This window comes from Callospermophilus lateralis, chromosome Y, assembly GCF_048772815.1.
Source record: "Callospermophilus lateralis isolate mCalLat2 chromosome Y, mCalLat2.hap1, whole genome shotgun sequence".
NCBI classification, from domain to species: Eukaryota; Metazoa; Chordata; class Mammalia; order Rodentia; family Sciuridae; genus Callospermophilus; species Callospermophilus lateralis.
This window is the reverse complement of record NC_135326.1, coordinates 6515732-6540025: the sequence shown is the minus strand read 5'-3', so window position 1 is coordinate 6540025 and position 24294 is coordinate 6515732. Positions and strand designations below refer to the sequence as shown.

Sequence of the window (24294 nt, the reverse complement as noted above, 5' to 3'; positions counted from 1 at the left end):
AAAGTAAAACCAACCAACTAAACCATAACCCAAATACCAAGTATCATAGAGAAGACAAATAAGCCTTATCTAAAATAATTATTGGGAGAAATCCTCATTATCTTTAAAATTTTAACAGTTTATATTATTTTCAAATACTTTATTTCTTCATCTTCATTATATGAATAAAGAACTCTATTCAAGGAAATACAGAATGAGATATTCTCTAATACATAGGTGAGATGTTTCTATCAATCCTATTATCAACAAAACTATTAAAGCAAGCTCAGTACATATTAAACTCTAATAAATTGTCTTAATTCAATTAACTTCCTAAGAGCCCTGCATGTAGAAGTACTCAAACCCCATCCTCCCTTGGTCTAATGGTAAAGAAAAATATTGAGAATTTAAAAGAACTAGCTTCATTACATTTGGATGAATGGTGAGACAAAGTTTGCCTAACAATAGGTATAAATAAAATAATTATAGATAAAAAAGAAAAATAACACATTTATAAAGAAAAGAATTAAGGTACTCATATTAAATTTAATCATAACACAATACATGGTACATTTAATCCTAAAACAGATTTCAAATGAAAATGAATTTCTAAGCAGAAGGCTAACAACCCCATCCTATGGCAAAACAACATCTTTAAGTGAATGTAATGGGTAATAAAAAATAAGTCTTATGTACCTAACTGTTGCAATACAGTTGCTTTTACTTGTGCAGGTAGGTTTTCTGTCTTTAAGAGTTGTTCATAGGCTTCTTTTGCAGAGTGATACTTCCTCTGAAGAGTAGGGGAGAAGAGGAATATTTAGGGAAAAAAATGAAACGACAAAGCCTTTAAGTAGAAATACCCTTGATTTTAAACAACCAACCATAACTTTATTAACTTTTTAAGCAATTAAGCAGAATGAAAACTGCAGCAATATACAGTCGATCCTTGGTATCCATAAGGAACTGGATCCAGGACTTCCATAGATACCAAAACCGGGAGATGCTCAAATGTCTTTTACATAAAATAGTAAAATATTTGCTTATAGTCTCTGTATATCCTTTCACATACTTTCTTATCTCTAGATTACACAATGTGAAAATGCACTAATTAGAAACACTTTCAAAGGCAGGGTTAATTAATACATTGAGCAATAAAGCAAATGTCACTACCCTTTGGATGAGAACAAAAAGTAGCAGAATTTGAATTTTCAAGTGCTCAGTTCTGGGGAATATTTTTTCCAAAATATTCATAAATGGGTTACTTTAAAGACATTACATTTCCCACTGATAGGATATAATAATGTTGTCTAAGGTTACATAAAATTTATAAGTGACTCCATTTGTCACCCATCTTCCTCAAAAACTTATTAATGAAACTAAAATCCTTTCTTGTTCTCATCAGAAGGCCGAAGAAAACTCCTCCAAAACAAAAGAAAATACTAACAAAAGAAAATCAAGTAAATTTTATCTTAAAAAAAAATTTAACAAAATAATGGCTTACAACAGCTCTATTTCCCTTAGCAGCTTAGACATTTTTTAAAGTACAATAGTAGAAAGTGTCATTTCAAGAACTACTCATGGTTGTTTTAAATTAGCTGAGCAATCTGATTATATCAACGATGTAAAAACTGTGCTAGATATAGAGTAAAAAAGACCAAAACACACCTGACAAGTAAAGAAGTACAGAGGTACATAATATTGTTTTTATGTCTGTCTCACAAAGCACCCAACCATCCCATAATCTAAACAAAGACACATCTTTAACATTCATAATGACTTCCACTTACATGGTAATGAACACATCCCAACTACATACACATTCACATACCCTAAAATTGGCAGTCAAGGTGAAAGAGAAAGTCTTAAATTTTGAAGTAAAATTTATGTGTACATAAAAATTTAATTAGTAATAAAAGTTATGAAAGATTTTCAGATAAGGGTCCCAAGGCCATCGAAGAATAACAAAGGAAATTGCAAAGATGTGTATATCTGAATTTATATTAATATGTTAATATACAACTTTTTAATGCTAAAGTATCCAAAAGGCAGGCAAGAACACAAAGTGATGACAGTTTTTAAAAAGTTAAAAAAATTTTTAAAAGTCAACACAAACCCAATGTCCATTCAATAAATACCTCAAATGTAAAATGAAAAGAGAATAAAGCCAGACATAGTGGAGCACACCTGTAATCCCAGTGGCTCTGTAGGCTGAAGCAGAAGGATTAAGAGCTCAAAACCAGGCTCTGCAACTTAACAAGGTCTTAAGAAACTCAATGGGACTCTGTCTCTAAATACAATATTAAAAAGGACTGGGATATGGCTCAGTGATTAAGCACCCCAGGGTTCAATCTCTAGTACCAAAAGAAAGAGAGAGAAAAGAGAATGAAAACATATGACCCCATCACATGCCATTTATAAACAACTCATTTCAAATTTAACAACCAACTGAAAATGAAAAAATCATAAATAATTAAAAATGTATTACCAGGATATAATCAGAAAACACCACAATAATATAGTCAACTCCATGGGCCCATCCAGCCATAAAAACTTATAAAAATAAAGCAAAAACTGTCTTTGGATAACCAAAAGTTTATAGCAATCAAAGTGTTAGAAAAGCAAGAAAGAGAAAACTGGAAAGAGAGCCTTCTTGGGAATTATGATATTTAAAAGTTATGGTGTTCACTAGAGAATTTGGAAACCACACCCAACACCCTGAAAAAGACTTATGCTTTTAAAGATCTAAAACCATTACATTTCAAATGGCAAACAGGAATTGAAGGCTAAGATTTGTAAGCTACCTAGAAAATGGCTCTGTGCCCCATCAAAGGGATAATCTGCAAAACAGAGAAATTGTTTAGTGGTTTCTTTTGTTTTTTAAAAAATTCTCTCTCTCTACTTCCCTCTCCTTTTGTTTACTTTCTTACTTTTTACTTCTGGGATGTAAAAAATCTTCATTATGTGTCATATAATTGAACAGAAGCTAAAAGAACAAGGGTTTGATGAGAGAACACAAATGAAAAAGAATACAGACATTACAAAAAAATTAACATAACATCGTCACTACACAAACAGGCTACAGTAAATAAAAAGAATGCAGTAAGCAAACAATCAAATTCTGAGGAGGAAGAATTTGACTTCTGGAAATGTCATATTAAAATATTCGAAACATCAAAACATTATGAAGCTTGTAAAGAACACAGTATTTCCCATTCAAAAATATAGATTTCTGTGTTTTTATATTGCAAGTAAGAAGCCAACAGTTAACATTCCATCCTCACAAGTAAAAAGCCAAACAAACTCAAAGACAAATAGCTGTCTTTAGACTCACAAAAGAGATGGGGTTGGGGGCAAACCAAAGTCTCCCAAAGGGGAGAGAATGAAGGACAAATGTAGAGATCAGGACTAGCCAAAGCAAATACCAAGAAAAGAATCAGAGGGCAGAAATTTTTGCCAACACAGGGAAACTTGAACTGTGATTGTTTTAAGTGTGCTGACATTACCATAAACCAAACACATTAGTGTCTTTCCAAAATTTCAGAGTTTGCTGAACAACAGTAAAATCACAAGCTACACCACTTTTATCAGTGTCCGTTCCCTGAAGAGTTGTAGATCACCTTGTAGATGAAGTTGGGCAATCACTGGTTCTCTTATTCCAATTTTCATTTCTCATATTTAAAAACCTCAAGTCATAATCACAAGTTACACACACACACACACACACACACACACACACAAGCTAAGAAAGGATTAAGGTGGCTGAAGGATTAAGAGCTGAGGCAGAGAGCAGATATGAATGCAAAGAGTCAAAGTAAGTAGCTAAATAATATAAGGAACCAAGAGCAAGAACTTGCTTTAGGCCAAGGTCTGGATGGCAGCAGCTTCACAGTGTCACTTAAATTGTAGCTTGAGAAATCTAGTGGCAGTGGCCATGTGTGGTCCTCACCATCAGGGAAACCACATTCTACTAAAACCTGAGGAAAGAGTTTCAAAGGTTCATTGCTGTGGCAACTTTCCTGGGCAATGGAGTCAGGTGATGCTGTGTCCAGCCTTGGAATGCCCCTTCTTTTGTTAGTTTCAAGTGAGGGGGTTGCATCATTTAGTGGTCTGGTGTGTTTGATAACTGGGGCTTGTTTTTCCAATATGAGTTAATACAGGCACATGCATCCATGTGCCTCTGATTAGCTAACAAGTGATCATTCATATTAGCATGACTGATTTACTTATCAGTTTGTACCTATTGCTTTCCAGGCAAAGGATTGTTTACTTACTCTCAGTCCTTAAACTCAAAATGAAGTAGCTTATGGCAAACTACTGCTTTATCAAATGGAGGAACTGCTATTCTATACATTATAAAGTAACTCCAAAAATGCTTTCCATATGAGTTCCAAAATTACAAGGAGTTCAGCATAAACAAATTTGGTAAAAATACCATAGGAACTCATACTCTTTTTGAGTATTACGCACAAGTCCTCAATCTTGGAAGCACTCTGTTTTTTTTCTTTAGAAGAAACTATTTACCAAGGCTAACCTGATAAAGTCTTAACTGACCCAAGGAAAAAGACATATCCAACTCCAAGACCTTCTCCAACTCCCCACACAAATAGAGTCTTCTGCCTTCTGCATTCTACCTTCCCCAATCTGCTTATTCAATATCTCTGCCATGCTTATGATCTCTTCAAACTGAGTCCTTTACCTCTTAGCATATCTTATAATATTTTTCTTGACAGCTAGACACAAAGTACTGTCCAACATATATAAAACCAAAAAACAAAGCAAACAAAAACTTAAAAAATGGTTAGTTCATGTCTTCAGATAGAAATACTGGACACTGTTAGAATGACAGTTCTTTCCAACTAAACCTATAGATCTATACATTAATAAAATCTCATTTAAAATCTAAACAGCTTGTTTTGTTACACAGAAAGGCGAAAGACCCAGAATGGACACCACAATGATGAAACAGAAATACAAAGATGGGAGAACTGAGACTATGCAACTTTAAGATATACCAAAAAGTTCTAGTAAAAAAGCCAGTATAGAATTGATGTAAGGACTGAAAAGTAGTTCAAGGGAATAGATTGTATTTATAAACAGATCCAGATAAATAGTCAACTGTTCTTTCAAACAAATCCATATGAAAAGTCAACCAATTTTGACAAAGAAAAAGAAAGCAATACAACATAGAAAACAAATGGTACCATAACACCTGAACATGGAAAAGAAGATACACAAGTGAACAAATAAAAAAGATCCATCAAGTAAACATCTTTCAGAAACCACAATTTAAAAAGAAATACTGCTACACCAAATCTGAAACATCAAATGATGTCAAGGTGAGAAGCAAGAGGAATTCTTATTTATTGCTTGTGGGAATGCAAAATGACCCAGACACTATAGAAAACATTTTAGTATTTTCGTAACCAAATGAAATAAACCTTTAACATATGGTCTAGCAATCTTAATAGGGACTGAAAACATACATCCAAATAAACACCTGTAAATGTCCATGGCTTCTTTATTCAGAACTGCCAGAACCTGAAAACATACAAAATGTCCTTCAGAAGGTGAATGAAGAAATATACTATTATAATTAGTATAAAAATATACCAATTCATTCAGAAAATGAAATATTGTTCAGCTCAAAAGAGAAATCAACCATAAGCCACAAAAAGACATGAGAGAAATTTATCTGCATATGATTACATGAAAGAAGCCAAAATGAAATGGCTACATATCCTGATTCTAGTTCTACAATACTCTGGAAAAGACGAATCTATAGTAAAAACAATGGTTGCCAAACTAGTGGTTGAAGAGAGGATGGGCAAAAAACATATATGTTTAGAGTAGTGAATCTATTTGGTATGACAATGTAATGATACCCTCATGTTTGTTCAGATTTTGAGAAAGTACAACATCAAGGGTGAATCCTGATTTAAATGGTGGTGTGATGACCATGATGATATATTATTGCAGTTTCCTTAACTGAAATAAATATGCCACTATGGCAGCAGATGTTGGAATGGGTTGCTACCAACATATGTGCAAGGAAATTAGGGATGTGTTGAAAATCTTTGTACCTTTTTCTTTGTACCTTTGACACGACATAAAACTCCCTCAAAAAAGTAAAGCTTATTGAAATTTATTGAGTAATATAATAAAAAGGAACTATCTTAGCAGCAGCACACGTTATACTTTCTAGAGAAACACTTTTCTAGCAACTGCCTTAAATACATTTAAATAAAAAAACTATGGAAAAGAACAAAAGGAAATTGAAAATAATCTTGAACAAACAATATCAATAAAGAAGTAAAAACATATAAAAAGTAAGCTAAAAAAATATACATCTTAAAAGTGTAACAACAAGTGAATATTCACTATTTATAGTAAGATTCATTATAAGATTTCTGCAGGCAGACTTATCAAAAAATCTGAAAATGAGTCAACTGAATTCGTCCAACCAGTGGAGCCAATATTTTTTTAAAAGAATGAAAATATTTTTTTAAAAAAATTAAAAGACACTAAGAGAATACTGGAAAACTGTGAAGTATATCAGCATATGCATAATATAAATGTCAGAAAGAAAGAACAAGGCAGAAGGAACAAAGTTTAAAAAGTCAAAAGTTTCAATCTGAGTCTGGCTTACTGCACTTGAATAGAGCAAAAGAAGTTGGGAAAGGTATTGGGAGGCAGACCCAAGAATACAGAGGGAATATCAATGAAGTAGAGGAAGGAGGGTTGAGGGTATGGGTGGACAAAATTATGCTATGTCCACATATGAATATACTCCAGTGAATTCCACCTTGATATGTAGATAAGAATAAAACAATTGAATGGAAGGAAGGCCAAGAGAGGTAGGTAAAACAACAGAGGGAAAGAGGAAAGGGTAAGAGGAAGAACTGGGGATTGAAATGGAGCAAATTATATTTCATGCTTGTATGATTATATCAAAATGAACTTCCCTATGTAAGATGATACTGAAGTAATAAGGAAATTTTTATAAAAAGGCAAATTTTAAAATCTGAGGAGATGCAATCTCTATTTAAAAATCTCCATCCAAAGAAGGGCAAGCTTAAGATATTACTATCAAGACACATAAGGTATCTAAGTAATTAAGAACAAAGACCGAATCTTCAAATTAGCATAACTATGCTGCTCATCAGAAACTATGAAGTCTAGAAAACAATGAGATGAAATATTTAAAGTAGTGCAAGTAAAAAATAAAATAAAATAAACACTGCCAGACATGAATTCTATATGTGGCAAAACTGCCTTTCAAATATTTAGGGTGATCTCTGGTACTAAAATAATAATAGAGACAGTTAGCAATATCAAGATAAACAAAGTTGACCTGGCCTATGAGAAAAGATAAATGAATCCTTTAGATTAGAATGAAAGGATCCTACATAGGAACTCAAAGCTCTGTGAACAAACAAAAAAAGTAATCTGATGAAAGTAGCTACATGGGAACATTAAAAAGCCAGTATTAGCAATTTCAAGTTTATAATTACTCTTTTTTCCTAACTATATAACTGAAGAAAAATATGCTAAAACAATAAACGTAAGCATGTTAAAAGATAAATAATATCAAAACACGATAATTTGTAACAACTATATGAGAAAGAATAAATCTACAAGAAAAATCTATGCCGCTTAAAGTAAGTTTGTACCAATTCAAACTATTGTTTTAAAAAATCATGTCCATGATAAAGCCATTCCTATACAACAAAAAAGAAAAGGAAAACAGAATGGAATCAAACTAAACAACTATAAAATATCAAACACAAATTAAAAAAACTGAAGAGAAATAAGGGACCAAAGAAACCTCTACCACATAAGAAAAAAGCAAAAGGATGGTAGGATGCCTTTCCTTATTACTAGTAAGTGAACAAAATTATCCATTCAAAGGCAGAGTTAGCAAAATGTATAAATTCAAGTTCTAACATTATGTTATCTACAACAAAAGATAGTTCAAATGGAGAGAAACTACATATTCCACATTAATAGGAACAAAAAGACAGATTGAGTATCAACATTAGTATCAGACAGAATTAACTTTAAGTTACAAAAAAAGAAAAAAGACAAAAAAGGCATTAAATGATCCACAGTTAGTTAATAGAGTGTTTGCCTCGAATGCACAAGGTTTAATCCCTAACACCACAATAATAAATAAATAGACAGATAGATGGATAGAGTTAAACCAGCAATATTTATTTAACAGAAAAAAGGAAAAATTACATATTATAAACATATACATACAAAACAAAAATTCCAAGATATATGAATGACAACATGACAAAATTAAAGGAGATATTTTATAATCATAGATGAAGACATCAAAACCCATTTTCAAAAATGAATTATTAACTATTAATAATAACTACTAATAATCAATAATAACACAGTAATAAATTATTAATAATACTAATCGTTAATTAAGCTAAATTTTTAAAATATGAACAATAACCACACCAATGGCTACTAGAATAGGATACACATGCCTCCAACTACACATGAAACATTCCCTAGGATATAGACAGTACAACATCTTTTAATAAATTTTAAAACAGTAAAATAATACAGATTATCTTTGCCATCCACAAAAAAGTTAATAACAGAAAGAGAACTGTTAGAAAATTATAAATAAGTACAAATTAACTGATTTACACTTAAAATTAGCAATAATTCAAAGCAAAAGTCACAAATTAGAAAATACACACAGATAAATGAAAACAAAAATACAATCTACTAAATATGTAGCAAAAGCAGCCTCAAAGAAAAACAAATGATGCCTAACTTTACATGCTAATTCAGCAATAAAAATTGTGGAAAACATTAAACACAAAGCCAGAAGAAGCAATAATATTACAAAAGAGAAAAAAATAAATAGAAGTAAAATAAGAAAATCAAGAAAACTGAATTTGAGCCTTTGAATCTAAATTTGATCTATAAAACTTAAAAATCTATGGAGTCTGACAAAAAAAATAAAAGAAAGAAAAGAAATGATCACAAGTTCAAGTGGGAGTTAACAATACTCACCTCACAAAACCAAAAAGCATCATGAGGATACTATGCAACACTGTGACATCAAAATATTCGTAAGATAAAAAAATATCAAAATGAAACCAAGATGAAATAGTAAAGTATCAGTAAATCCATAACAAGATAGCAGAAAATAAATGAACGCAAGCACCCAGTTACTACTAAGCTCCACTGAAAGATAGGATCAAAGTGAATACAAAGGATTATAAAGAGTTGATTCTTTAAAAACATACACAAGATTGACAAATCTTGAGCCAAACTAACCAAAAGAAAAAGAGAAAAGACCTAAAGTAATAAAATTAGAGGTAAAAAGGGACAATCAGAATAGATATCACAGTGGATTTCCATAAAATCATTGAAGAATATTTTGAGAAGTGTATTTCAATCAATTGGAAAATCTACCCCCAAAATGGACAAATTTCTAGACACATATGAATAACCTACCAAAACTGAACCAAAATAATATTTCAAAAACAAACAACTGTACAGATCAATAGAAGGAATGAAACTTAAGAAGCAATAAAGTTCCCCAACGAAAAAAGCCCAGGACCACATGGATTCACTTCTGAATTTTACTAGTCTTTTCAAGAACAACAATGTTCCTCAAATTATTCCACCAAATAAAATGCAAATTCCAAACTCATTCTATAAATCCAGTTAACCTCCTGCCAAAGCCTGATAAGAACACAACAACTAAAAGTAAATAGAAAAATCATAAATCTAAAAACTAAGATTCTCAATGAATATACATGGAAAAAATGCTCAACAAAATACTTGCAAACTGAATTCAACAGCAGATTTTTTAAAAACTCAGACATCATGATCAAGTTGGTTTTATTCGAGGAATGCAAGGGATGGTAAAGATATGCAAATCAATAAACATTAAACAGGAAATACACTCAAGATAAAAGCTACCATCTCAATAGATACAGAAAAAAAAATCTGATAAAATTTAACATGGCTTCATTGTAAAAGTCCTGTACAGATTAGGTACACATGGATCATACCTTATTATAACAAAGATTATAGACAAACCATAATCAACATCACACTTAATGGGGAGAAAGGAAAAGCATTTCCTCTAAGGCCAAGAACAAGAAAAGGGTATCTACTGTTGTCACTCTTATTCAACACAGTAAAAGAAATTCTAAGCTTCATCCAAGATGGCAGAATAAAGGACGTGGCGTTCCTGGCTATTACATGGCATAAAACCAAGAAAGGAGACAGGTAGCTTCTCTGCAAGATGGGTGAACGAAAAAGGGGAAATGGAGAGACGTTTGAATGGAACCTATACCTGGACATTAAAGCAGACTGGGGTTACAGGAGGCTGGATATAATAAAATAAAGGAAAAAAATCCCAGCAGCATAGCCACTGCCATAGCCGGATCAGCAGTGCCAGCCAGAGAGATCCCTCCATAAGCATAGTAGAGGGATAAGGGAACTAAAGAAATATGAATTTGGGGGAGGAATGAAATGTGACTGGCTACAGAGCATTTAGAGAACAATGACATTGCCCAACAAACCTTAAAGACTTGTTGCACGATATCAACCACTGCAGGATATTCCTCGTTGCACTTTTTATCCACATGAAGGGAAAGAACCAACCATCTTTCCCTGGGAGAAGGAAGGAACTATTTTGCAGCCAAGGCACAGGCAAGGGCTGTGCCTTTTTTAAGGAAGCAAACTCCTGGCAAACCTGAGTTTGGCCTGAAATACAGAGCCAGTAAATACATCACACAGTGTGCTTAATGACTAGGAAAAAAATCAAACATAAAGAGAAATTTACACAGAGGACCATTGTCATGGAAACCCACCTGGCTCTACCTCTCCCCTTCCAATCTTAGTGCTTGCAGGATTTTCCTGGGAAACATGTATCTAGCCAGGTGTTAGAGTCTGTAAACAAGTCAGGATGGCGCCTGGCATTTTGCCAGAGAAATGTTAGAGTCTGTAAACAAGTCTGAATAGTGCCTGGCAAAATGCCAGAGGGAGTGGTTTGTCAAGTAATGCCAGTAAGCCATTAAGTGTGGAGATTCCTGATTGGTTGACTGCTGTATAGTTAAGATAAGCTGTGTGGAATGTACAAATACCTCTGTTTTCTTACAATAAAGGGCTCCCATTCCTGCTATATCAATCTACACAAGTTGCTAGGCACCTCCCTCCCCCACCACCACCATATTTTGCTGCAGCCAGGAACTTGGAAAGGCAATGGCAGAATGCTAAACCTGAGACCAGGAAATGTGGAGTCTGCAGATTACAGAGGGGACTTAGAATTGGTTCCCACATCACAAAAGTGGAACCCAGGAAGGATCCCTCGGGTAATCTAACTTTTCTGACATTTCTTCCACTGTGGTGGATGTATAAACATATATATACACATAGATGTATCCCATAATTCTCTAAAGTTCCAAGAGGGACCAGCAAGTACTAGGCGCTGGAGGTGTGGTGTACTGATTTAAAAATCTCCAGACAAAACTGGCATTCAGTGAAGGGCTTGGAGCCCAGTAAAACCTAAACCCAGCCTCTAGGAACTCTGCCTATGGGATTACTCCTCTCACTCCAACAATCCAAAGAGTGGAAATTCATGCTCCAGACAAACTCACCTAAAACTCCTGAGAAGAGAAAGTGAGAATACTCTGAACTGCCAACAGAAAGATTGTTTTAAACTTTTATCAGGATTTTTTTCTTTTTTTAAAAATTATTTTTCTGTTTCATTGTGATCTTGATGGTACATGGATATTAATATATTTTTATAATTTTTTCTCATTTCTACCATTTTTGAAAGCAGTTATTTTACATTTCTGTAAACTAAGATATATCATTTTTTTGAAATTTTAGTTTAGTTTTGCATTCTTTTATTTTTATTTAAATATTTTTAAATTTTTATTTTATATATACATATGTATGTGTATCTATATATTATATATGTATGTGTATACATATATGTATCTATATAGTTATAGATATACATATTTATACATATACATATATACAAATATATTTTTTTTCCCGCTGAAGACAACAACAAAAAAGCAGAAATCCTAAAAATGAAGGAAATAAAAATAAAAACTCAATAGAATGCATCACCAACAGACTAGACACTTGGAACACAGAACGTCAGGCACAGAAGCCAAATATATAATCTTGTAAACAGAGCACAGACGGACAATGATAAGAAACCAAAAACAAGAACTTCAAAGAACTATGGGATACATCTATATGTATATCTATCTATATACATCCCACCACAGTGGAAGAAATGTCAGAAAAGTTAGGTTAGGAAAAAAAAAATATACACATTCTCACACACACACACACACACACACATATTCCTCTATTTCCCTTGATTTTTTTTCTTCCATTAAAAGCTAATCTCTACTATTCTCTTCTCTTTCTTTATTCTTTTACTTCTGTCTTCTTTACTCCTCCCTCACACTCATCATACCCTACAGCAGTTCTGTTTTCTCCCATCCACCATTTGAAGTTATAAAACCTTTTGCAAACTTGCTGTATTTATTACAGGCAATAATTGATCATTACCATTTCTGTTTATTGTGATAATTAACATTTTAGGCATTGTAGTAGCAACTTTTTAGTCAACGCTATATATTGCTTGTTATGGTTGTTGTTACTATTTGTCTCTTACAAAACAGTACAGGAAACCTTCAGGGACACCATAAATCCATAAAGTAGAAACTACTGGCCTACATGCACTGGGTAGACACACAATATGAAAAAGTAAGAAAACAAATCGCCCCCTCAAACGAAGAAACTCTAAAAACACAACACCACAGTGTTCTCTGGTATTCCCAACCTTATTGTGAATTAGGATGTGCCTATTAGAGAAAACATTTGGCCTTTAGTTATTCGGGATTGGCTTCTTTCTCTTAGGATGATACTCTCCAACTCCATCTATATACCAGCAATGTCATAATTTCATTAAATTTCATAATTTCCTTAAAGGTGAGTAATATTCTATTGAAAATATACCACATTTTCTTTATCCGTTCATTCATTGAAGAACACCCAGGTTGGTTCCATAGGTTAGCTATTGTTAGTTGAGCTACTATAAATATTGATGTGACTGCATTACTGTACTATAATGATTGTAGGTCCTTTGGATATAAACCAAGGAGTGGGATAGCTGGGTCAAATGGTGGTTCCATTCCCAGTTTTCTGAGGAATCCCCATACGCTTCCCATAGTGGCTGCACGAATTTGCAGTTCCACCAGCAATGTACAAGTATACATTTTCCCCACATCTTTCCCAACATTTTATTGCTGTCTGTATCTTAATGATTGCCATTCTAACAAGAGTGATGAAATCTTAGTGAGGTTCTGATTTGCATTTCTCTAATTACTATAGATGATGAACAATTTTTCATGTTTGTTGATTGACTATTTCTTCTTCTGTGAAGTGTCTGTTCAGTTCCTTAGCCCATTTATTGATTGGGTTATTTGGTTTTTTGAGTTCTTCATGTATCCTAGAGATTAATGCTTTATTGGAGGTGTAACTGGTAAAAATTTTCTCCCAATCTGTAGACTCTCTCTCCTCACATTTTTGATTGTTTCTTTTGCTGAGAAGAAGCTTTTGAATTTGAATGCCTCCCATTTATTGATTTTTGATTTTACTTCTTGCTCTTTAGGAGTCTTGTTAAGGAAGTCAGATCCTAGGCTGTTGTGGTGAAGATTTGGGCCTATATTTTCTTCTGTTAGGCCCAGGGTCTCTGTTCCAGTGCCTAAGTCTTTGATCCACTTTGGGTTGGTTTTTGTTCAGGGTGAGAAACACAGAAACAGCAGTTTGCTTTCATTTTGCTAATATGGATTTCCAATTTTGCTAGCACCATTTGTTGAATAGGCTAGCAGTTCTCCAGTGAATGTTTATGGCTTATATGACATAACCATATTTCTGTGCGTTTGTCTCTGCATACTCTATTCTGTACCCTTGGTCTACGAGTCTACTTTGGTGCCAATACTTTTCTGTTTTTGTTTCCTTAGCTCTGTAGTATAGTTTAAGGTCTAGGATTGTGATGCCTCCTGCTTTATTTTTCTTGCTAAGGATTGCTTTAGCTATTGTGGATCTCTTAGTTTCCAAACAAATTTTATGATTGCTTTTTATTCCAACAAAATTGAAAATACCAAAGACTTCAACAAATTTCTAGAGACATATGACCTATCCAATCTAAATGAGAAGGTCAAACATGATTTAAACAGAACAATTTCAAGTAATGAAATAGAAAACACCCTCAACAGCCTACCAACAAAGAAAAGCCCAGGACCAGATGGATTCTCAGCCAAGTTCTAAAAGACTTTCAAAGAATTAACACCATTACTCCTCAAAGTATTCCATGAAACAGAAAAGGAGAGAACCCTTCCAAACTCATTCTATGGGAGATTGGTTGATTGTGCCTTTTTTAAGGAAGAAAATTCCTGGCAAACCTGAGTCTGACCTGAAATACAGGGCCAGTAAATACATCACACAGTGTGCTTAATGACTAGGAAAAAATCAAACATAGAGAGAAATTTACACAGAGGCCCTCCCCTGTGCCTTGGCTGCAAAATAGTTCCTTCCTTCTCCCACCAGACAAAGACACATCAAGGAAAGAAAATATATAGACCAATATCCCTGATGAACATAGATGCAAAAATTCTCAATATAATTCTGGTAAATCGCACACAAAAACATATTAGAAAGATAGTGCACTACGATCAAGTGGGATTCATCCCAGGGATGCAGGGTTGGCTAAACATATGAGAATCACTAAACATAACTTATCATATTAATAGACTTAAAAACAAGAATCACATGATCAGATACAGAAAAAGTACACCTTCACATTCAAAACACTAGAAAAACTAATAGTAGTAGGGACATACCTAAATACTGTAACTATATTGCTAAACCCAGTCTCTCCCCTCTCCCCTTTGTGTTTATTTCTCTTACCAATATTATTTTTACTGGATAATTTATGAAGTATTTACATTTATTTTAAAAATCAATGAAACTCATGTTAATAACAGAATGTATAACACTATAAAAAGAGCTACAGATGCTATTCTGATTGAGTATTCATGATTTTAATCCTATCAAACCTAAGAAAATTTTTAGGTACTCATATATTATCAATAAACACTGTTGCTTTAGGTTATAACCAATTTCTTTCCTATTTTCCACTACAAACTATAAATTTGTATGTTTCTGTGGTGACAAAACTCACCTGAGACTCTTTTTAAAAAAATATGTGTATATTTATTTTTTTGGTGTAGATGGACACAAATCAATGCCTTTATTTTTTGTGGTACTGAGGATCGAACATGGGTCCGGCCCATTCTAGGTGAGCGCTCTACCACTGAGTCACAATCCCAGCCCTCACCTGAGACTCTTAACTAAAATTTTCTGAAAACAAAACAATCTTAAAGAAGTGTAACACTACTGGACATTTCAAATGCTAAGATAATTAAGAGACTTCACAGTCTTAGAGAAAAATACTGAAGAAACTTCTATAATAATCCCTGGTTCTAGCCATCCATAAATATTTTGAAAAGAAATCTAAACATCACACATAAAAACAGGAGACACCTTCTTATGGCATAGCCATAGATGTAAATCATATTAAATATCAATATTAACCATATATCAATTATTATATTTAGAAAATGAATTAGAAGTTTATGACAGTTACCACAAATATTACAAATATACTGAATAAGTCCCAAAATCTTTTATATGTCTTAAATAATTGTATCAGTAAACAAAATTTCAAACATAATTAATAAGGATAAAGCACTAAAAATATATGTAAGAGTAAAATACCTAAATAAAATCATATGATACATTCATTTTGTTTAAAGCAAAAATTTTTTTCCTGGTATATTATATTTCACTGAAAGCATAGGTGGAGAAGTCTGTTTTTAAGAAAGGTAAATTAAAATGCTTACCTGGGTTTCATACAAGTGGGCAATATGAAACTGAACTGTAATGGATCATGGAAAAAGATCAATTTCAATACAGCTACATTTCAAGAAATAAGGTAGAGCCAAAGTAACAATGACATAATACATAATACAAAATACAAGCAAATGTAAAACTACAGATTTCTTTCCATACAAAGGAAAATTCTTTCATAATTAATTACATTTCTAAATTCAACCAACTTTGTAGGACAACATATGGCTTTATAGGTAAATAGCAAAGTTAAATAGTTGCCACATAAAATAAATACTATTTATTGAATAAAATATATCACAAAATAATATGCCATACACACAAGGCACAAGAACAATACCCCTTTACCTCGTAGTTTGAGAGATTTTCTTCCTCGTTAGTTATTTTTCCCACTCAGCTTTCCTTACTATTATCAAGTCCAATTAATAGAAATTTTACCTTATTTCATTATTGGAGGTACATGGATTATAAATTAAGAAAAAGGCAAAGATAAAAATTTAGGCCCCCATTTTCCCTATACTTGTATAATCTGTTGAAGATTAAAAGGAAGGAAAAGAACAGTGATGATTGGCATCTTTATACCATCAGAAACCAATCTAGAGTTAGTCTCAGGGCACAAGACTCTGACCTCACATTTCATAAGACACAGTGTCACTTTTTAAAAGGTAAAAATCTCCATTTTTTAATACATTCATATATGTTTTATTTTTATTTAAACCAGGTATTGATTCCAGGGACACTTAACCACTGTTAAGTGTCTTATAGACAATCATATAATATTAAGTGTCACGTTACCTTATTCTTTGCTTTGAAAACTTGTGATTTGTAATAGAGTTTCTAACACAGTCAAAATACAAGGGATGAACAAAAGGGGAGAATTTATGCTTTTATTTTAAAATGGACACAAGGAATATCTGATAATAATGATTATCAAGCTGGCAACACTCTCTATTAGTGATCAGTGAGAAACCAGGCTTTTCTAGAGTTACCAAATGATCACATTGATTTTCTTTCTTTTTTTTTTTTAAAGGGCACATTGATTTTTGTAAGTTAAAAGATAGATAGATAGATAGATAGATAGATAGATAGAGAGAGAGAGAGAGAGAGAGAGAAGGCATGGTGGCACAAGTCTGTAATCTCAGCAGCTTGGAAGGTTGAGACAGAGGATCGTGAGTTCAAAGCTAGCCTGAGCAACTCAATGAGGCTCTGTCTCTAAATAAAAACAAAATACAGCTGGGGATATGGCTCAGTGGCTGAGTGCTCATGAGTTCAATCCCTGATCCCCATGCCCCCGAAAAAAGAAAGAAAAAAAAGTAGTACCCAAATGAACTGAACATGTCTCTGAATCAGGCACATGTCTTCCCATTCCTCCTCTCAATCAGCAATAGAAACAAAGATATAGTAAACATAAACATATACTCATGGTCATAATTTGAAATGCTCTTGCTCTAAAATCAAAAACAATATTGTAGTTAAAAAATACTTACTTTCTGCACTGGATAAAGTACAGGGATTACAGTCAATCAAAGCCAATTGAAAATGCTACAGAGAGGAAAGTGAAAAAATTAATGCTTAAATTTAGAGTTCTTTAAAATAATTTTTTTTCCTACTTTAGCCTTCTAAGGTCTAATGACAGAATAAAGGCCATACAAACAAAATATACTACTCAGTCAAATAAAATCATTATCATTAACTTATATCTGAACTGTCAGTTATTTTCACAAGATAGTAACAAATGAAGAATAAGAGTTAACATCAACTAAATGTTAGTTATATAAAAAAACGCTTGAATCGTCAAGTAAATAAAACATTAAATTATAAAGTGTTTAAATGGACACAGATACCAAATCATTTTTTAAAGTTTAGAGGTACAGTGGTATTTTCTAGAGTATCAAAGCTTATATTAAAATATAAACTTTATGAACCAAATTAGATAAAAATGAAATGAGAATTTACATGAATAAAACATGTCTGCTTGTACTGATTCTTCAATGTCACTAAACTCGTAAGACATTTCAAACCTGTAACCCTGTGTGTGTGTGCATGTATGTGTGTTTAATCCATGTTCAAATTCATATATGAAATGTAGTTTTTCAAAATATTCATAAATTATATGAATAAAAACATTAAAATTATTAAATTCTGAATGTATACATTGATAACTATCTATAAAACGAGTTCTAAAAACAAGAAAACATTAAGACACCAAAACATTAAAAAACATTAAGTTATGACTAAAAACAAAAATTAACAATTGGCATACTTATATTCTATAAATTGTTCAGAAGAACACCTGAACTAGCATTTTTTTAATTTAAATGCCAGTTGAGACTTTTTGAAATGTTCTTCAGACTTCCCACAAATGTTCAAGTATCAGAGTCTCCACTAATTTTTAGAATTAAAATTATAAACTAGGATGCCATTAAAACAGGACAAGCTATTTTATATGAAACCACAAAAGTTCTATTTATAAAGCAAATATTCTTAATTTTGCTAGACATCTAATACTAAATATTTTTAAAAGGTAGTAATACATATACTCAATACCAGTTTCTTTGTTAAAAAGTTTAAGAACTGTTTCAATAAAAAATCAAAGTAGAATTATTAAGAACATTTCTATATTAATCATTTAGAATTCTCAAAAACTAACATTTGCTGCTCAATATAACAAACAAAAAAAAAATTGTGAATAAACATTATAAAGAGGGAAGAGAGGGAAGCTGCTTTTGCTACAAGTACCAACTCTTCACCTGGACCTGCACAGGTGTGATGGATAACTGAAAGCACGATGTATACCTGACATCTCTCTTCATATGGCTCTTTAAAGTCCTTTACCACTTTAAACTCTGGGACAGGTTTCTGCTAGGGACTGCACTTAGACATGTTCACTGTGTCAGAAGTGTTCCTATCATCCCCAAATTCAGTCGTCTTCTCCTCCTTCAAGGCTGAAAATGTCAGGATGGAATTAACTTTCATAATCTACGTATTGTCAACTGCCAGCTCTTCCAAAGGTCCTGCTACTGACTACTGGAGTAGCTTCTAAGTCTCTACTCATTGACCTAAACCTGAAAGCTAACCCTAAACCAAAAAGCTAACTGACCTAATTTCATCTGAATTTTCTGACTCATTATTCTTCTAAGTCATTCTCTCTTGCAGTCACCTTGGATCTTAGGGATGACAGGTATGGTGGATAAACCTCTTATGACTATAGCTAAAATATTTCCAGACAGCAGCCACTTTTATTTTTTTATCATTAACAAGGCTCCACTTGACAGACTCTTGAGATAATGATCAATCAGTTCCTGGCCTGCAGATTGATAGCAGCCCTCGAATCCTTGCCTTTGCTCCTTTCCCATGTAACCCCATGACTAGTGTTAGCATCTGCAAAACAGAATTCTTTATTCTTTCCTGTGTAGCCACATTGAGAAGAAACTCCAGCCTTCCATACCATTCATCTCTTTAATTGGCCTTTGATTTATATAGCTGGTCAAGGTTAGTTGGAACCCCGGAGCCAGGATTTGATCAACTCCAGTAAAAGCAAAATTGATATTAAGATAATTAGGTGCTGTAAAGAGAACTGTAATGTGCATTCAAATATTTAAGTAGAACTTTTTAGTAAGTGATGTTTGGGAAACCAAATATTCACATGAAAAGAATTAATTTGGATCCTTATATTACACTTTATGAAAAAGTTAACCCAAAATATTTCAAAAACATTATTGTAAGGGATAAAACCTTTACAAGAAAATATGAAGAAAATCTTTGAGGCTTTGGATTTGGCAATGATTTTTTTTGGATATGACATCAATGGTAAAGGCAGCTAAAGGAAAAAAAAATCAATAAATGTGGGGGGGGCGTTCATCTAAAGAACTCAAAGCTTCTGTGCATGAAAGGACACTATCAAAAGACTTATTATCAAACCTTCAAGATACGGGAAAATATTTGCAGACCACAGATCTCAAACTGGCTAAGAACTAGATACACACATACATATACTATAAAATGTATTAAGTATTGTTTCAGGAAAAGCCTCTATAATACACTCACAAACAGTCTGAAACAACCTTTCCAGAATGCACATGCACAAAAGAAGCTAGCTTGTCTGATCAATAATCATTTGACAGGTCAAATTCCTCTGTGCAGAACATGGTAATTCTCTACTGAAAGAAAGGTAATCTTTCAATAGGTAAGATACCCTTTAAAAAAAATGCTAAAATTTCGACTTCTTATCATCCAGTCAAAAGCAGATTCTGCCCACTCCTTCCTACAAATTCCATGCTACAAACGGATTTAAAGAGCAGGTTTGAGCTGAGTGATCCTGATCAATATCATGGCACCAGTTTTTGCAAAAAGAAAGAGCTTTATTAAAGTGAATCACTAAGGATTCCCCTCTCACCCTTTACAAAAAATGAACACAAAATGGATCAAATATCTTAGGAAGACCTGAAACTACTAGAGGAAAAACATAAGGAAACCCTTCAAGATACTGGTATAGGTAATAATTTCCAGAAAATAAAAACAATTGATAAACTGGGATTATCCCAAAATAAAAGGCTTCAGAACAACAACAACAACAAAGAGATCATCAGCAGAGTGAAAACAGCGTATAGGGTGGGAGAAAATCTTTGCCAGATACTCGTCTGACAGAGGATTAATAACCAGGTTATATTAAGGACTCAAAAGATGTTAAGACCAAAAGGACAAGCAATCAAACCAATTAACAGACAAATGATCCCAATGGACAATTCTCAAAAAGAAGGTAAAAATGACCAATAAATAAATTTTTTAAATGTCTGATATCTTGGGCTGGGTTTGTGGATCAGGGGAAGAGTGCTTGCCTACCATGTGTGAGGCACTAGGTTTGATCCTCAGCACCACATACATATATTGTGTCCATCTATAACTAAAAAATAAATATATATTTTAAAAATGTCTAATATCTTACAGGCATGTTGGCACAGACCTGTAATCCCAGCAGCTTGAGAGGCTTAGACAAGAGAATTGCAAGTTCAAAGCCAGCCTCAGCAACTATGAGGCACTTAGTAACTCAGTGAGACTGTCTCTAAATAAAATACAAAACAGGGCTGGGAATGTGGTTCAGTAGTCAAATAATCCTGAGTTCAATCCCCAAAAAAGTTTAATATCTTTACCTATCAGGGAAATGCAATCAAAAACTACACTGAGATTCCATCTCACCCCAATCAAAATGGGTACTCTGACGATTTTGAGAAACACATTCACCTCATCCAAACCCAAAGAATGGGATCCAAGACAGGAGGTACAGGGGCAAAAATAAAGTGAGACTTTAATGACAGTCTTGTGTGTGTGTGTGTGTGTGTGCGCGCGCGCGCACCCCCGCAGTACTAGATACTGAACCCACAACTTTGTGCTAACAAGGCAAGCACTCTACCAACTGAGCTATATCCCCAGACCTAGTAACAGTTTTGCAAGATTAAGTGCCTTGTGGTCACAAACCCAGGGGTAGTCACAATCAGCATTTATCCTTTGATGCACAAGGTCCTTCCCTGGGTTCTTTCATGGCTCAGTACTATAGAGTACAGTCTTCCTAAACGTGACCTAGGTTTTAGCATCTCTAACTGGGTTTATTTAAAATATATACTTCTTTTCTTGTGGCAGAAAAGTAGTCTTTGGGGTGTATGCACTCTGGTACACATGCAGCTCTCGTGTCTTTCCTTAAGCTAGAACTTCTTTTTCTTTTTTTCTTTTTTTTTTTTTTTTTAAAGCAGGATTGACTGTCTTTATTTAGTGGTAATAAGAAAAAAGGCTGAAGATTGGTACTTAAATGTGCAGTTAACAGTGACCCTTTAATACAGGCAAAAATAAAGAAGAGACAGGAAAACTGAAAACTAAGGGAGACTAGAACAGAGGCAATGTTAGCCCAATCACTGCAAGCTCTGCTGTACTCCTGTACTTCAACAAGGAGAGAAAGACAAAAGTACTGACTATTTTCCAACCAGCATGTTTTCTCTCTCAAGTCTGTCAATGGTTATATTTCACTGTACCTTATAAATATATGTTTTTAAATATATGCATATATATAAGTACATTCAGAATCATTACTAAGTTTTTCTTTGTCTTCATCTTTTTTTCCATGACAGTTTAAGTGTTGGAGTCTCTTGTACTCCTTCTGTACCAGAAATGGAATACTTGAAAAACTATTGTATCATCTTTATCATCCTCCATTCCCACCACTTCAGATTTTTTGTTTCTCCAAAAATGTTGATGCACAAACTGATATAGGGCCCTAACTATCTGCAGATTTCTCAGGAGTGGTAGCAGTGCCTTTAGAAACCCTTTTCTTCTGCTGCTTTGTTATGCCTAAATAATTTTATTTTTTGGAAGTTTTTCTGAAGATCTTATAGGATAAAACCAATGGAGGAAAATCATAATTAATTTCTTTTTCTGCTGATTTCTTCTTGAGCAATTTTTTCTTCTTTTAAGTCGCTCTTCCATCTGCGCTTTTAAACAAATGTCCACTTTTGATTATACCACTTCATAGCTGGATATGATAACTGATGAAATGGTACATTCCACTCTTTAAAAGTTCTTCCTATACTTTTTCTGGTGGCATAAAACGACACACCAAGTCTTTCATCAAAAAAGTAGTAATTCATTGTTTCAGCAACTATCTTGGCAACATCTTCAGTTTTTCTTGCTTTTTTTGGCAAGAATACTATACCTCCTTCTGAAACTAATGGCTTTCTGTGGGTTCAAAGAATCTGTTCCAGTGGACAGTGTACCTTGATCCTGCCATGCTGAAAGATCCCTTCAGCACACTCTATGTGTGTTAAATAAAATTTATTCATTTGTTGAGGAACACACAGTATATTTATTTTTATGTGGTACTGAGGATCGAACCCAGTGCTTCACACATGCGAGGCAAGAACTTTACCACTGAGCTACAGCCCCAGCCAAGTTACTATTTTTTAACAAAGAGATTTCTATATCAGTTTATCAGGCTGACACCTTCCCTAATTCCTTTGTCAACAGGCTATTTGAATGCACATGTTTTGGTTCTGTGGACTATGATGCTGTTGTGTAACTTGGCCTTCTGGTCTATTTCCCCTCTGGTTGCCTTTCTTACATCCCAATTTTACATTGAAGGCTGAATAATGTACTCTGAAAATGGATCACTTCTCACAGTTTCATCAAGAAAAGAAAAAACAAATGTTGATGAGGATACAGTAGAAAACATACCCTTATACACTATAGGTGAGAATGTAAATTAATAAAGTCACTATCAAATCACAAAAAATAGAATGACCATGTAACCCAGGTGTACCTCTCCTGGGAATTAAAGTAGTGTAAAACAGAAATGCCTATATGCCCATGTTTAGCAATCAAGTTATGCAATCAGCCTTGGTGCATGTCAACAGATAAATCAATAAAGAACATGTGATCTAGATACACAAAATGGAAAATATTATTCAACGATAAAAAAAATGAAACCATGTCATCTGCAGGAAAACAAATGAAACTAGAAATCATCATGCTAAGCAAAACACCCTCTTGGTGTGTCACTTTGTCACCAGAAAAAGTACAGAATCATATAGAGACGTATGGCATGTTTTCTCTTATATGGAGAATCAGACGGGGCGGGCGGGGTGGGGGGGCGAAATCTAGGAAAAGGAAAAAACATCAAGGAAAGAGGGGAAGAGAAGAGGAGGGAAATACAATTAAAGCATGTTTCATGAAACATCCAAATGAAACCCATCACTCTATATAATTAACATAATATATTAATTTATAAATATAATAATTTACTTCAGAATATATGAAGAACTGACATACCTCAACAACCAAAACCTAAACAACTAAATTCAAAAATGGCATGGTCAATAGACCTGGGTCCATCCCTCCACCAGCAGGCATCTGCCTGAGTCCAGCCTCCAACAGAGGACCACCCCTTCCAACCAGCAGAGTACCACAGGAGCCAGGCCCGGCCCAGATCCAACACACTGACTTACCCAGGACCCAGTTCCAGGATAGGTCTGAATTCGCACTCCCTCCACCCCCTGCACCTAAGCCTAATTCACTTCCATCTTGGGACTCAACTCTTTCATCACTGGATAGATCTTCCAAACAAAAGCTGAACAAACAAACTATAGAACTCAATAACATAGTCAATCTAACTGACATATGCAGAATACTTTGTCCTTCAACAAGCAATATACTTTCTTCTCAGTAGCACATGGATCCTTTTCTAAAATAGACCGTATATTGTGTCATAAAGCAAATCTTAGCAAATACTTCATACTACTCTGTATTCTATCAGATCATAATGGAATAAATTTAGAAATAAATGATAAA

General features: G+C 33.6%; 1 protein-coding gene across 2 annotated transcripts in view; it reads right to left on the bottom strand.

Annotated features, from left to right (window-relative positions):
* The window catches only part of LOC143639791 (lysine-specific demethylase 6A-like), a 207952-nt gene that overhangs the window by 92266 nt on the left and 91392 nt on the right, over positions 1-24294 (bottom strand). For both annotated transcript variants that reach the window (XM_077107851.1, XM_077107852.1), the window contains exons 7-9: positions 17451-17505; positions 15957-15991; positions 676-769 (exon numbers count right to left, since the gene is read on the bottom strand). In XM_077107851.1, coding sequence (XP_076963966.1) covers positions 676-769; positions 15957-15991; positions 17451-17505 — 184 coding nt within the window. The remainder of the gene's footprint in view (positions 1-675; positions 770-15956; positions 15992-17450; positions 17506-24294) is intronic.